The following is a 14,990-nucleotide window of genomic DNA, read 5'->3' on the forward strand; positions in this document are numbered from 1 at the left end:
ACAGACAGCAAGGTTGCCAGGGGTCATGGCAGATACTTAGCCCTGTTCTGGAGACCAGAGCATGCCCAGGGCAATGATTCCCAGCTGCTCCTACTTCTGAAGGCTGGCTAGCAGGTCAAGGGAGGTTTCACACTGTTGGAGACCCACGAAAGCATAGAAACTTCAAGACGTTTTGGCAGTATTAGGAGATAGCATGGTATGATACAGTGTTTGGGGATATTTTTAAACACAATTTTAAATGGATCCCGCATCTATATTATATTTTGTATGTGGGTAAGCATATAATGCATAATTATTTATTTCTACTTATAATATATAAATCTGCTCTGGTTGAAACCATAGCACGGGGCTTTAATTCCTGCTCCATTCTCTTTTTGATCAATGGCTCTTGAGGCACCACAGGATTCCAGTGCTCTTTAAAATGAGTTGAAAATAACCAGCGTCATTGAGAGAAAAGGACTTGACTTGATGTCAAACAACCTCTCCAGAGTACAAACTCCAGTGCCCCCGTTGATCATCTACATGACCTTTGACCAATTACTCTAGCTCGGTATCACTTTATTCATGCCTAAAATGTGGATAAAAATAATGCCTAAATCTTAGAAGTGTTGTCAAGATTCAATAACATAAAGGATGTAAAAACGTTTCTAAAACACAATTAATAGAACTAGGAGAAGTTCCCCTGAGCCTAGTGCGAGTATTATTGGAGCCTAGCAAATCACAGCTCACTGGCAACACCCCATTTTTTGTAAATTGGAGTTTAGATTCAAAACCTGGAGACACATATCATCAATCCCTCCATACTTTTGACATGTCTTCGTTTTACGACATATACCTCATTGTGTTGAGGGAAGCTTTTGGATAATCCGTGTCATCAGGAGTTAAGATGAGTCTAGTACCATGTCTGAGAATATGCTGGTGCAAGACAAGTGTTTGTTTTTCATGTCGTCCGTGACAGAAAATCAAACTGTTGAATCCAAGCCAGTGAGAGTGATAGTGATTTCCAGAAGAGCACAACTGCAGAATGCTACCAAGTCCCCATGTGGTCCATCCACCTACATGTCTACAGTTTAGTAAGGCACTGAAGACTGGAATCTCCATAATGACCCTTGACACTTCTTTTTCTGTTTTTCCAATGAATGAGAAATGAACCCCTTCCAAGAACCAGCTATTTCCATTTAAAGTTTTTTCCTTGGTCCCATATATTCATATTGAGGAATCTTCCACAAATTATCTCCCCTTTTCACTGCCTACCATATCCTATGACCTACTTTTTGAATTGTATTGTACTGTGTTGTGTTGTATACTTTTATATGGATAATAAAAATCATTCCATTGCTCAGTACGTTAGACAACCATTTCTTTGGTTACGATTCACATAACACTTCAGTGGAGACTCATCTGAGCAGTTCTGGTCTCAGACTGGATTTGAAACCAGAGGATTACTAATCTCAGCCTGATTTGCATACAAATCCTTCTGGCTTTTAAAATCATATCTGACAGCAGAACCCACTGATCACTCCAGTAGAAGACAAACGTCTACAGGTTCAGTGTCTCCTGTTGCATTGCAAAGACAGTAACTGATGGCAGGAAATTCTGACCTTCAATCTGATCAAGTCCCAAGGTTGAACCATCAGTCTGAACGATAGGAGCAAGAACTCATCAATGCCATGAGGACCCTCTTAGCCACATTAGAACATGGAGAGTTTTACACAATAAATGACTCAGTTTCCCTCTTCTAGCCCCTACAATGAACATGCTGTATAATGGCAATGGTGAAAATAAGGCTAAGTGAATTAAAACACACTAATCTCCCTTCTTCCTTAGATTCAGACCAGAAGACCATGAAAAGCACTGCTTTCAGAGACTCGGCCTTTTGCCAGCGCATTGGCCCGTCCCAGAACAACCAGTGCACAGCTGTGCTGTCTGAAAAACCAGGAGAGCTCTTTGGAGTTTCCCTTACGGATATCTTTGATAAGGACATCTTGCCCTTACCCATACTGGTAGGTCTCAGTTTGGTCTTTTTTTTTTTTACCTTCCTGAGGAGAAGGACCGCGGAGGGGCCAAGTGTTCTCATGCAAACCAACCCTCAAATGGATAAATCATTAGACATTCCCTCGCTTTGGCTGAGAAGCTTTGCTAGTGTCATTTGATTTACCTACTGCAGAGTCATTTGGCCAATACAGCAGAACAACGTTTTGTCCCTTCCACTTGTTTCCACCGAGACCCATGTAGGCCTGTTCAGATCAGTCAAAATGGACTCTGTGTGCATGAATCATCTTCACATTCTGCTGTTGTCTTCCTGAACTCACAGTAGTCTCAGGTCTCCTTCAACGGAGTCTACTTAATCTAACAACTGAAAACATCTTACCTAAGCATAAAGACTCATCCTGAGGCATATAAGAATCTGCTAATTCTAAAAGAGGATGTTAAATGACAGCCACAGAGTTTGCCCTTGTTATCTCAAATCGGTGTACTGAATTGTCATTGTGGAAATTTCCTGAGTACCCAGGACCTCTGCAACCCTGCACTAGATTTGGGAATGTTATCCAAGGTGTGAAGAAATTGACCACGTTAGTTCCATGCTTGCTACTACCCCAGTCCTTGCATCACATCAATTTAAGGGGGTAGCTAGAACTATCATCCTCCCACTTTAAAAATGAATTTGAAAGCTTTCAGTACAGTTCACATTTGCCCCAGGTCACACAAATGATCAGAAGCATAATAGGTTTCCGATCCCTTGGTCTATCAGACTCCAGCCCTTATTATCTTTCTACACTGCAGGGAGAGGACATGAACATAGAGCAAAGGACAGTGAAAGACTCATGAAGGAAATGTAATCAGTTAATAAGAAGAGAGCATTTGAGCTTTTTTTTTTTTTAAGGAAGAAGGGAAATAGAGATAGTTGCAATGGAGGATACAATCACTTAAAGAAGAATCAACAAATGGGAAATGAGTATGGCAAAAAGATTTCCATACTTGGGGAAGTGCATCTATGTAAGGGAATAAGGAATCAAGACTGATTCCAGAAGGAATCAGGCGGGGATTCCACAAGGCCTTGAAACACGGGAGTTCGATTTAAAAGGGTAAATTCAATGAGAAAAAAATCTGATTAAAATAAGTGATTACAATGTTTCAGCGTATGACTGTCAGGTGGATGTTGGGTAGAAACTATAGGGAGACATTGATTAAAGAATCTAAATTGACTTTAGTCCTTCCAGCTCTAACACCGTATACCATCACATCGCCTAGCTCTTTCAAAAAGGTAGCAAGCTTTTACTCTGGGCTTGGGATATGAAATGCCATATACTCTTCTTTTTTTCTCTCAGGATATGCTGTCCTTTATCAATGAGAAAGGACCACTCACGGAAGGCATATTCAGAAAACCAGGTAGTATAAAGGCATGCAGAATCCTAAGGAAGAAACTAAATTCTGGAGACAGAGTGAGGCATTACAGCAAATCTGTTCTTGTGGTAGCATTTGTTTTAAAGGTGGGGAAAGTTCTAACTTTATCCGCACATGAGTAAGTCAAGCTGTGATTGGTGTCTTTCATTATGATTGCCCAAGGAGCGACATGGGCAGAACTGATTGAGAACTTCTCAATTCGGAAAACACTTCATGAATTCAAAATTTAAGGAATCTACTGTAGGAGTTAAAAGCCCAATACATTAGAAATACTTTCTGTTTTCACCACACACCACGCCCCTGAAGACTCCATGCAAAATACTAATACTAATATGATTACTAGTAATAATAAGAAATTTCAAAATATACACTGATACATACATAATGTTTACCAAAGCAAACATCCTGCTTTTGATGGCTTCTTCACCACACTCCTAATGAAGGCAGTTTCCAAAAGAAAAATCATATTAAACATTTGAAGATAGGTATGGAAGTTCACAATAGTAAGCAAATGTTTATTTTATGAGGAATCTAAAAAAGGCTCAGTGAGGCAACCAATCATTCTTAACCATCATTGTCGCATTGTCTCCTGTTTCTTAGTGCCTTTTACATTATAAGTCATGGAGGAAGGATTTCGCCATTTGTGTCTCCTTTCACCACATCCTAGGCATCCTTTAGTTAATGTTTGAGATGTCTATCCCACCATCCAAGGTTATAACGACATGGTAACCAGCTCTAGATACATGCCTGTTTTGATAAATCTAACTTTTGGAGTAGGTGCAAGAGACAAAAGTACTTTTGTATTCTGAAAATTCAGTAGAAGGACTCAAGAACTAGATTAATTTGGAAATTATACAGCTACATCACAGATATCCCATTCTATTGCTAAAATGGGAATGGAGAAAGAAGTGAGAACTAGAACAAAGAATTTAATCCATCTAGCTTGGCACTTGCTAACAGCTCTGAACAAAACTATGTGAAGGCAGTAATGATGACACTCTTAGAATCAAGGTCATATGTGGTCCTTCCTTGCCACATTTGGTCTTTCCTTGTCCCCCATTACTGTTTAACTACACAAAAGATACCAATAGTCTCTGACCACTACTACACTGGGCTAGAGTAAAACACACAGCAAATATATATATAGGCATCAAGTCACAAGGAAAAGAATGATCATCCATTAGGTACTTGAATACCATGGTAAGTGTTGCCCTCTTGAAGGTGCACACATGGAATTGATGTTTCTAGCAAGACTTAGTAGGGTCTTTTCTATTCCCGTGTTATAGGCACAGGCTAGGAAGATGGTGACCACGTGTGCATAGAGTTCTTAGACATTTCTGAAGCTTTCCCTACTTAAAGTTGACTAATCTTTGTGGAGGAACAGACTCTGCAACCTTGGTCTGAATAGTATCATGTCAAACTATCTGGAGAATTGACCTACACTAGAAATGAATACATCCTACACTAGAAATGAATACATCATGAGTTTGCCATTAGATTCTCTACTTTTGTATAGTTCAGGAAAGGAAGAATGATGCAATTATGAGAGTAGCTTTTGTAGTAGTTTGCAGAAAAGCACACAAAAGAGCAAGTGCCCTATGATAGAAGGGAGCTTTGTCTTCCTTTCCACTGAAGGCTATGCTCTGCTTTGATGCTTTCATTTTTGTCAGAGAAAAGCCACACACCTGCTTTTGCACGTGCAAGTCAATGGAGAGTCAGAGCTTAGCCCCATGTGGGTCACAGTTTGGGTATCTATGAAGGAAGTAGGAATCAACTGAAGTTTTCAGCTAAGTGTTTTCTCTGTGATATTTCCAATATATATTTTGTATTAAATATACATATGTGTGTGTGTGTGTTTCTGTGTATATTTGTGTGTGTGTGTGTTTTTTTATCCACATAAGGATTTTCTTGAAAATATCGAAGGAAGTTTACTTTCATCGGACCTCTACGAAAAATGGCTTTGTGTTCTTGACGAAGTCACTGAGAAGGAAAAAATAAATGCAGCCCGGAGGTAATGATGCAATAATTACTCTACTCTGGTCATGGCTCAGAAATACAGCCAATATACTATTAGGAAAATATTGGCTTCCTTCTTGCCACTTTGACCACTAAAATAACATTCAATGCCAAATGGTTTCTTTTTTTAATAATATATTTAATTGTTATTTATTTGTGTTCAATTTGCCAACATACAGAATAACACCCAGTGCTCATCCCATTCACCCTCATCCTCAGTGCCTGTCACCCATTCACCCCTACCCCCCACCCTCCTCCCCTTCCATCACCCCTAGTTCGTTTCCCAGAGTTAAGAGTCTTTATGTTCTATCTCCCTTTCTGATATTTCCCACACATTTCTTCTACCTTCCCTTATATTCCCTTTCACTATTATTTATATTCCCCAAATCAATGAGAACATACAATGCCAAATGGTTTCAATTCTTCTCACCCATGGAGGCCAGTTTCAGAATACAGGCATGCCTTATGGCTATTATTGTACTTCTCCTGACCTTATTAAGTAGACTCCTAAGCCGTTGTACAACTTCTCTTATATATGAAACTGGTAGACAAAAGTCAGTGGCCTAAGAGAGATGCCAGAGCATCAACAGCCCGGGTATAACCTTCAGTTTGTCAAACATTTAACCAGAGAGGGTTAGCTCAGAAATTGAATTCGATAAAACATATTTGTATACGTTAATGCCTGGAACTCTGCTACAGCAGGTTGTATACTGGATCTAGAGAGATGTTCTCTGCTCTCCGTCTCTATACTTCAAGCTGCTAAGTGCAATGACTTGCCTTATTCAAAAGTGCATCTTTCTGATTTAGGCTTCTAACACAGCTGCCAAAAGCGAATGTTGTTCTCTTGCGATACCTTTTCGGCGTGCTCTACAACATTGAGCAACAATCCTCATCCAATCAGATGACACCTTATGATTTATCAATGTGTATAGCTCCAAGTCTGCTTTGTCCACCCATTTCCTGCAGCTTTGAATTGGAAGACAACTTGATTAAGAAGGTACAGAGATCTCTCATATGTGTCCCCTGTGGTTTAGAATCCATGCTTTGAGTCTGAAATGTGTAGTAGTAAATTGGAAGGAACAGTTCTGAAAAGTGCACATCTTCATTGCCTTCCTTGGAATGGCAGACTTCTTTATCCTACTCTGGTGGAATATGGGAAGGGGTGTTGTTAAATTGCGAAATGCAGAGCAGTTGAGTTGCTTCTTTCCCATCCAAGAGATTCAATACTAGACTGACTAAACAAAAGAGAGAGAGAGTGGCATAATATGATAGAAAAGACCTGGGCTTCGGAGTTTGACAAGCCAAGGTTCAACTCTCAGTCTGATCCTTGAGGAGGGAGATTGGAAATTTGGTCAAAGCCATGGCTTCCTCATGACCTCATGGTAACAACCCCCAGCTCCTGTGGTTCTTACTGGCACATCCTAGGTAACTCGGGCACTATGAGTGCCCATGGCTCCAAACACATTGGCCTTGCTCTGCAAGTTGTGGCTCTTTTAGAAAAATACTTGGCTACATTTTTGCCTCTGCGACATCCGACAGAAACTAGTGAGATATTACAAAACATCCTAATGAAGCCACACATACCTAATAAGATGACAGCTTTTCCCCAAGCTCATGCTGAGAGCCAGCATTCGGCAAAGCAAGACATGAGTAGGGACTGTGGTTAGACAGACAGACATGTTTTCTCTCCAGACTTGTGATTTTTACTCAAAAACCAAGCAAAAGAAAACATCAAAAAAGAAAAATCCACAGGAATATCCACTTTCCAAAAAACATTCTTCCCTATTTTAGAAATGGATTTCATAGGATTTCATGCATGTTTTACACATTTTAATGAGATATTATCCTAAGTTACAACCCAATATTTTCTAGAAGCAAAATTTTACACAATAAGTAAAGTTTAAGAAGGCAGGTTACTTTGAAAGCTGTCCTAGTTTTAACGATGAAACCATTGGTATCACAATGTTAGGTATTAAACTAGGCCACAAAGTAGGAGTTTAGTCCACTGACTACTAGTATTTTAAAATCTGTACCCAAAGTACAATGGAAAGTATCACTCTAAGTTATCTTATTAGAGAACTTGGGTTTCTATATATATTTTATCAACTCTAAATTTTTCATAGAAGTCTTTCACAGTTTTGGTTAGATCCAAGGTTTATAAACAAAATGTGACCTATAACTCTTCCATATGAAAACGAGCACCCCACTGTGTTCTTTTTGCATTACAGGCTTCTCTCATACAGTTTATGATTGAAAATTGCTTGAAGATATTTGGCGAAGACATCACTTCTCTCTTGGGAGAGAATTCAAAGAATTGTCATTACAATGAGAAGGCTGCAGGTACTGTGGATAATTTAATAGGCTTTAGGGAGACACAGGCAGCAAGGTTGCCAGGGGTCATGGCAGATACTTAGCCCTGTTCTGGAGCCCAGAGCATGCCCAGGGCAATGATTCCCAGCTGCTCCTTCTTCTGAAGGCTGGCTAGCAGGTCAAGGGAGGTTTCACACTGTTGGAGACCCACGAAAGCTTAGAAACTTCAAGACGTTTTGGCAGTATTAGGAGATAGCATGGTATGATACAGTGTTTGGGGATTTTTTAAAACACAATTTTAAATGGATCCCACATCTATATTGTATTATATATGTAGATAAGCATATAATGCATAATTATTTATTTCTACTTTGGTTGAAACCAGAGCATGGGACTTTTATTCCTCCTCCATCCTCTTTTTGATCAGTGGCTCTTGAGGCACCATAGGATTCCAGTGCTCTTTAAAATGAGTTGAAAAGAACCAGCATCATTGAGAGAAAAGGACTTGACTTGATGTCAAACAACCTCTCCAGAGTACAAATTCCAGTGCCCCCATTTATCAGCTATAGGACCTTTGGCCAATTACTCTAGCTCCGTATCACTTTATTCATGCCTAAAATGTGGATAAAAATAATGCCTAAATCTTAGAAGTGTTGTCAAGATTCAATAACATAAAGGATGTAAAAACATTTCTAAAATGCAAATAATAAAACTAGGAGAAGTTCCCCTGAGACTAGTGTGAGTATTATTGGAGCCTAGCTAATCACAGCTCACTGGCAACACCCCATTTTGTAAATAAAGTTTAGATTCAGAACCTGGAGACACATATCATCAATCCCTCCATACTTTTGATGTCTTCGTTTTACAACATATACCTCATTGTGTTCAGGAAATCTTTAGGGTAATCCATGTCATCAGCAATTAAGATGAGTCTAGTGCCAAGTCAGAGAATATGCTGGTGCAAGACAAGTGTTTGTTTTTCATGTCGTCAGTGACAGAAAAACAAACTGTTGAATCCAAGCCACTGAGAGTGATAGTGATTTCCAGAAGAGCACAACTGCAGAATGCTACCAAGTCCCCATGTGGTCCATCCACCTACATGTCTACAGTTTAGTAAGGCACTGAAGACTGGAATCTCCATAATGACACTTGACACCTCCTCTTTATTTTCCCAATGAATGAGAAATGAACCCCTTCCAAGACCCAGCTATTTGCATTCAAAAGATTTTCCTTGGTCCCATATATTCATATTGAGGATATCTTCCCACAAATTATCTCCTCTATCTTCAATGCCGACCATATCCTATGACATACTTTTTGAATTGTATTGTACTGTGTTGTGTTGTTTCCTTTTTATGGATAATAAAAATCATTCCATAGCTCAGTAGGTTAGACAACCATTTCTTTGTTTATGATTCACATAACCCTTCAGTGGAAGCTCATTTGATCAGTTCTGGTTTCAGCTGAGGTCACCTGTGCACTTACAGTTAGCCTGCAGCTCCTGTCGAGCTAACCTAGGTTTCTGTGTATTGGCGCTGGCTTTCAATTGGTCCCCATGTCTTCCATAAGATAGCTTCTCCTCCTTTCATATGGTGGAGGAAGAGTACCCAGAGGCAAGAGGGACTTTTCAAGAGTTAATGTGGGAGAGGACTGTGCAAAGGACCACGCCAAAGGTGGTGGTTTTCAAGACAAGGAGGCATTATTTCTGGAGACCACACATCATAAAACTCACAGCAGCACCACTACCACACATATCCTTTCCTTCACTGGCTTTTCATCCTCAGTTCTGTACACCAGCATTTCCTAAGGGGTATTCCAAGTAGGGTAGTAAGAATCTTTGAAATACTTTTTTTTTTACCTGAGATATTCCTTCCCTCATCCTGCTTCCTACCTTAAGCTGCCTTCAGAGACAATTAAATCACCTCCTCAGGGCATAGAAGCAAGAGGAGAATATGAGGAAAAGGGATCTCCATGTTGCTTATGAGTTTTACAGTGTTAGCTTTCTAGGAAACAGAAATGATTCATGGCATAGAGTAGAAGATTTCGGTGGCAATCTCACGGGAAAAAAGCCTAAAACCTTTGGTAGGTACATGGGATATCTGCACCATTTCCTGCATGGAAACCAAATGGAAGCAGAAAATCCTCACAGAATAGTGAGCTGACATGTCTAAGAACTATGGGGCCCTCTATGTCCATGCAGAGTTTCTAATACCTCAACATGGAACATGTATCTCCATCAGTCCCAGAATAGTATGGAAGAAATAAAAAGCCACTGGGTGTGAAAGACATGCCTCAGCAATAAGAGTACAGGCCAATTTCCCAGGACCAGAGAGCAGTTTGGACACCTCAGCAACTATTTATATACATCAATGACACAGAGCCATTAGATAAGTGGCACTTCACCATTTTACAACTTGTCCTGCACCAGAAGACTCCGGAACATAGACACACTCATGGGGGCAATTAAGAAAACCTAAATCACTACAAGTCTCAGAACAGAGAATCAAACTAGGCATCAAGTGAGCTATTTAGAACTACAGAACTGTACATTTCTGAATCATGCCAGCGTGTAGACGGGGATTGCTATCAGTGCATATAGAATATATGATCCATGCATTGTTTTCCCTTTCCCAGGAAGGGTTCCCTTGTGAAATAGGTCTAGGAAATTCTTACTTTCCTTTTGGAAGTCAAATGCCCCAGTTTTCTTCCACATATATTTCACATTATTCGACCCTTTTGAAGCGACCCCATTCATTAATGATCCTGGGAACATTTATTGCCTTGTGCCGAATAGTATCTTATATATTTAGTTTAACTTGGTGTAGACAGCATCATTTACGTTAAAGTTGAGCAAACCAAAGCTTTAAAATGCTGAGCTTGCTAAGTCGCAGAACCAAGATGCTTCTGGTGCAATGCTGGCCCCACATGAGTGGAGGTGCTGATGCACGTACTACATCCCAGAAAAGCCAAGTTGCCCAGCGTTTAAGGTTATTTGTTGAAATGTTCCTCATCTTTTTATCCTTCGACAGCTTGGCTCATCTGTTGACTCTTAAAGCAATCGGTTATTTAAGCAATGTTAAGGTATCTTCAAAGGGAAACATTCACTGCTGAGCAGTAGAAATTTGAACTCAGCTTTTCACTCGTGATCTCCTTTTCTTTGGAAAGTTCTTCCTTCAATAGGGAATGTTGAGTAGTTGAAAATCATCTCTGGAAACTGGTGGTCTATAAATGCATTCCTAACCTCTTATTGTTTTGCATTTTCTATGTTTTCTTTCAAGCCTTGTACTTGTGTGTAGGTGTATATATACATGTATGTTTGAGTGTGTGTGTGAGGAAGTGTGTTTCCACACTTCATTGTGGCTTAGGCTCTTTTCAGTAAATGTTAAACCTATTTAACCAAAAACATCATCTATGGGTGGGTTGGTGGGGTATGACAAGAGAACACAGCCACCACATAGCCAGCATGTGATGACTACTTCCCAAGGACCCTGACTGCAGAAAGTCGTCCTTGAAGATGGCCCAGAGCAGAGGAACCAGAGAAGTAGGGGTCAGGCAGATTGTGTCCTGAGAGGCAATTCCTTTGGATGGTAGAAACTTGAGCACTCAGAAAGCCAAGGAGAGAATCTGAGGCTGAGGGGAGCCTGGCTGTGAAAGCACAGGATTACCAAACTCAGCTTGATTTGCATACCAAAAACTTATAGCTTTTAAAATCAGAAAAAAATAAAAAATAAAAAAATAAAATCAGGTCTGATACCTGAACCCACTGATCACACCAGTAGAAAGCAAACATCTACAGTTTCAGTGCCTCCAGATCAGTGTAATGGCAGTAACTGATGGCCAAGAAAATAATCACCCTGAGTCTGATCAAGTCCCAGGTTTACCCATCAGTCTGAATGTTATTGGCAAGAACTCACCAATGCCATGAGGATGCTGTTAGCCAATATCAGAACGTGGAGAGCTCTGCACAAGAAATGACTCACTTTCCCTCTTCTAGCCTATACAATGAACATGCTGTATAATGGCAATGGTGAAAATATGTCTAAGTGAATTAAAAAAACACTAATCTCCCTTCTTCCTTAGATTCAGACCAGAACACCAAGGAAAGCAGTGCTTTCACGAACTCGGCATTTTGCCACTGTGCTGGCACTTGCCAGAACAACCAGTACAGAGCTGCACTGTCTGAAAAACCAGGACAGCTCTTTGGAGTTTCCCTCACGGATATCTTTCATAAGGACAACTTCCCCTTCCCAATACTGGTAGGTCTCAGTATGGTCTTTTATTGCCTTCCTGAGGAGAGGGACCTCGGAGAGGCCAAGTGTCCTCATGCAAACCTACCCACAAATGGAGAAATCATTAGACAGCACCTGGCTTTGGCTGAGAACCTTTGCTAGTGTCATTTGATTTACCTCCTACAGAGTCATGAGACCAATACACAGAACGACGTTTTGTCCATTCCACTTCTTTCCACAGAGACCCATGTAGGCCTGTTCAGATCAGTCAAAATGGACTCTGTGTGCATGAATCATCTTCACATTCTGCTGTTGTCTTCCTGAACTCACAGTAGTCTCAGGTCTCCTTCAATGGAGTCTACTTAATCTAACAACTGAAAACATCTTACCTAAGCATAAAGACTCACCCTGAGGCATATATGAATCTGCTAATTCTAAAAGAGCATGTTAAATGACAGCCACAGAGTTTGGCCTGTGTTATCTGAAATCGGTATACTGAATTGTCAGTATGGAAACTGCGGAGTATCCAGGACCTCTGCAACCCTGCACTAGATTTGGGAATGTTATCCTAGGTGTGAAGAAATTAACCACGTTAGTTCCATGCTTGCTACTACCCCAGTCCTTGCATCACAGCAATTTTAGGGGGTAGCTATAACTGTCATCCTCCACACATTATAAATGGATTAGAAAGTTTTCAGTACAGTTCGCATGTGCCCCAGGTCACACAATAGATCAGAAGCAGAGTAGGTTTCTGAACCCTTGGTCCATCTGACTCCAGCCCTTATTATCTTTCTACACTGCAGGGAGAGGGCATGAAGATAGAGCAAAGGACGGTTGAAAGACTCATGAAGGGAATGTAATCAGAGAATAAGAGAGCATTTGAGCTTTTCTTTTAAAGAGGAAGGGAAATAGAGATAGTAGGATTGGAGGATACAATCACTTAAAGAGGAATCAACTAATGGGAAATGAGTATACAAAAGATTTCCATATATGGGGAAGTGCATCTATGGAAGGGAATAATGAAAAAAGACTGATAAAGTAGGAGACCCGGCGAGGATTCCACAAGACCTTGAAACACGGAAGCTTGATTTAAAAGTAAATTCAATGAAAAAATCTGATTTAAATAAGTGATTACAAAGTTTCAGTGTATGACTGTAACGTGGATTTTGGGTAGAAACTATAGAGACACATTGACTAAAGAATCTAAATTGACTTTACTTCTGCAGCTCTAAAACTGTATACCATCCGATAGCCTAGCTCTTTCAAAAAGGAAGCAAACTTTTGCTCTGGGCTTGAGATATGAAATGCCATATACTCTTCTTTTTTTCCTACATTATATGCTTTCCTTTATCAATCAAAAAGGACCACTCATGGAAGGCATCTTCAGAAAATCAGCCAGTATAAAATCATGCAGAATCCTAAAAGAGAAACTAAATTCTAGGCACAGAGTGAACTTGGACAGTGAATCTGTTCTTCTGGTACCATCTGTTTTAAAGGTGGGGAAAGTTCTAGCTTTATCCACATATGAGTTACTCAAGCTGTGATGGTGTCTTTCATTATGATTGCCCAAGAACCAACATAGGCATAACTGATTAAGAACTGGTCAGATGGAAAACACTTCATGAAATAAAAATTTAAGGAAGATACTGTAGAAGGAAAAAGCCCCTTACATTAGACATACTTTCTGTTTTCACCACACACCTCCCACCTGAAGACTCCATGCAAAATACTAGTACTAATGTGACTACTATAATAATAAGAAATTTCAAAATATACATTGACACTTTCATAACGTTTACCAAAGAAAACATCCTGTTCCTGATGATTACCTCACCACACTCCTAATGAAGGCAGTTTCCAAAAGAAAAATCACATGAAAAATTTGAGAATAGATCTAGAAGTTCACAATAGTAAGCAAATGTTTACTTTATGAGGGATACAAAAAGGCTCAGTGAGGCGACCAAATCATTCTTAACCATCATTGTCTCCTGTTTCTTAGTGCCTTTTACTTTATAAGTCATGGAGGAAGGATTTCGCCATTTGTGTCTCCTTTCACCAGATCTTAGGTATCCTTTTGTTAATATTTGTGATGTCTAGCCCACCATCCAAGGTTATAATGACACGGTAACCAGCTCTAGCTACATGCCTCTTTTGATAAATCTAACTTTTGGAGTAGGTGCAAGAGACAAAAGTACTTTGGTATTCTGAAAATTCAGTAGAATGACTCAAGAACTAGATTAATTTGGAAATTATACAGCTACATCACAGATATCCCATTCTATTGCTAAAATGGTAATGGAAAAAGAAGTGAGAACTAGAACAAAGAATTTAATCCATCTAGCTTGGCACTTGCTAACAGCTCTGAACAAAACTATGTGAAGGCAGTAATGATGGCACTCTTAGAACCAAGGTCATATGTGGTCCTTCCTTGTCACAAGTGGTCTTTCCTTGTCCCCCATTACTGTCCAACTATATGATAAATAGCAAAAGTCCCTGACCACTACTACACCGGGCTACAGTAAAACACACCAGTAAATATACATATATATAGGCATCAAGACACAGGAGAAAGAATGATGATACATTAGGTACTCGAATAGCATGATAAGTGTTGCCCTCTTGAAGGTGCACACCTGCAATTGATGTTTCTAGCAAGGTTTAGTAGGGTCTTTTCTATTTCCGTGTTATAGGCACAGCCTAGGAGGATGGTGACTACCTGTGCATAGAGTTCTTAGACATTTCTGAAGCTTTCCCTACTTAAAGTTGACTAATCTTTGTGGAGGAACAGACTCTGCAACCTTGGCCTGAATAGTATGATGTCAAACTATCTGGAGAATTGGTCTACACTAGAAATGAATACATCCACAGGAACATCATGAGTTTGCCATTAGACCATCTACTTTTGTATAGTTAAGGAAAGGAAGAATGAAGCAATTATGAGAGTAGCTTTTGTAGTAGTTTGCAAAAAAGCACACAAGAGAGTAAGTGCCATATGATAGAAGGGAGCTTTGTCTTCCTTTCCACTGAAGC

The 14,990-nt window shown here is 39.9% G+C and overlaps 2 protein-coding genes across 2 annotated transcripts in view; both read left to right on the forward strand.

The window, feature by feature from the left end:
• The window catches only part of LOC140598734 (rho GTPase-activating protein 20-like), a 42,894-nt gene extending 38,340 nt beyond the window's left edge, over positions 1-4,554 (forward strand). Inside the window, exons 15-16 of the mRNA XM_072757262.1 lie at positions 1,828-2,003; positions 3,330-4,554. Of these exons, the coding sequence (XP_072613363.1) occupies positions 1,828-2,003; positions 3,330-3,527 (374 nt within the window). The 3' untranslated portion in view covers positions 3,528-4,554. The remainder of the gene's footprint in view (positions 1-1,827; positions 2,004-3,329) is intronic.
• A 749-nt stretch (positions 4,555-5,303) lies between these two features.
• LOC140598735 (rho GTPase-activating protein 20-like) lies at positions 5,304-14,672 on the forward strand. Its single transcript, XM_072757263.1, has 5 exons — positions 5,304-5,416; positions 6,229-6,418; positions 7,650-7,761; positions 11,812-11,893; positions 14,651-14,672. Exons 2-5 carry the CDS (start codon positions 6,323-6,325, stop codon positions 14,670-14,672), a joined length of 312 nt encoding a protein of 103 aa, XP_072613364.1. The 5' UTR covers positions 5,304-5,416; positions 6,229-6,322.
• Positions 14,673-14,990: the final 318 nt, after the last annotated feature.

Source organism: Vulpes vulpes, chromosome 4 (assembly GCF_048418805.1).
Source record: "Vulpes vulpes isolate BD-2025 chromosome 4, VulVul3, whole genome shotgun sequence".
In the NCBI taxonomy this organism is placed as follows: domain Eukaryota; kingdom Metazoa; phylum Chordata; class Mammalia; order Carnivora; family Canidae; genus Vulpes; species Vulpes vulpes.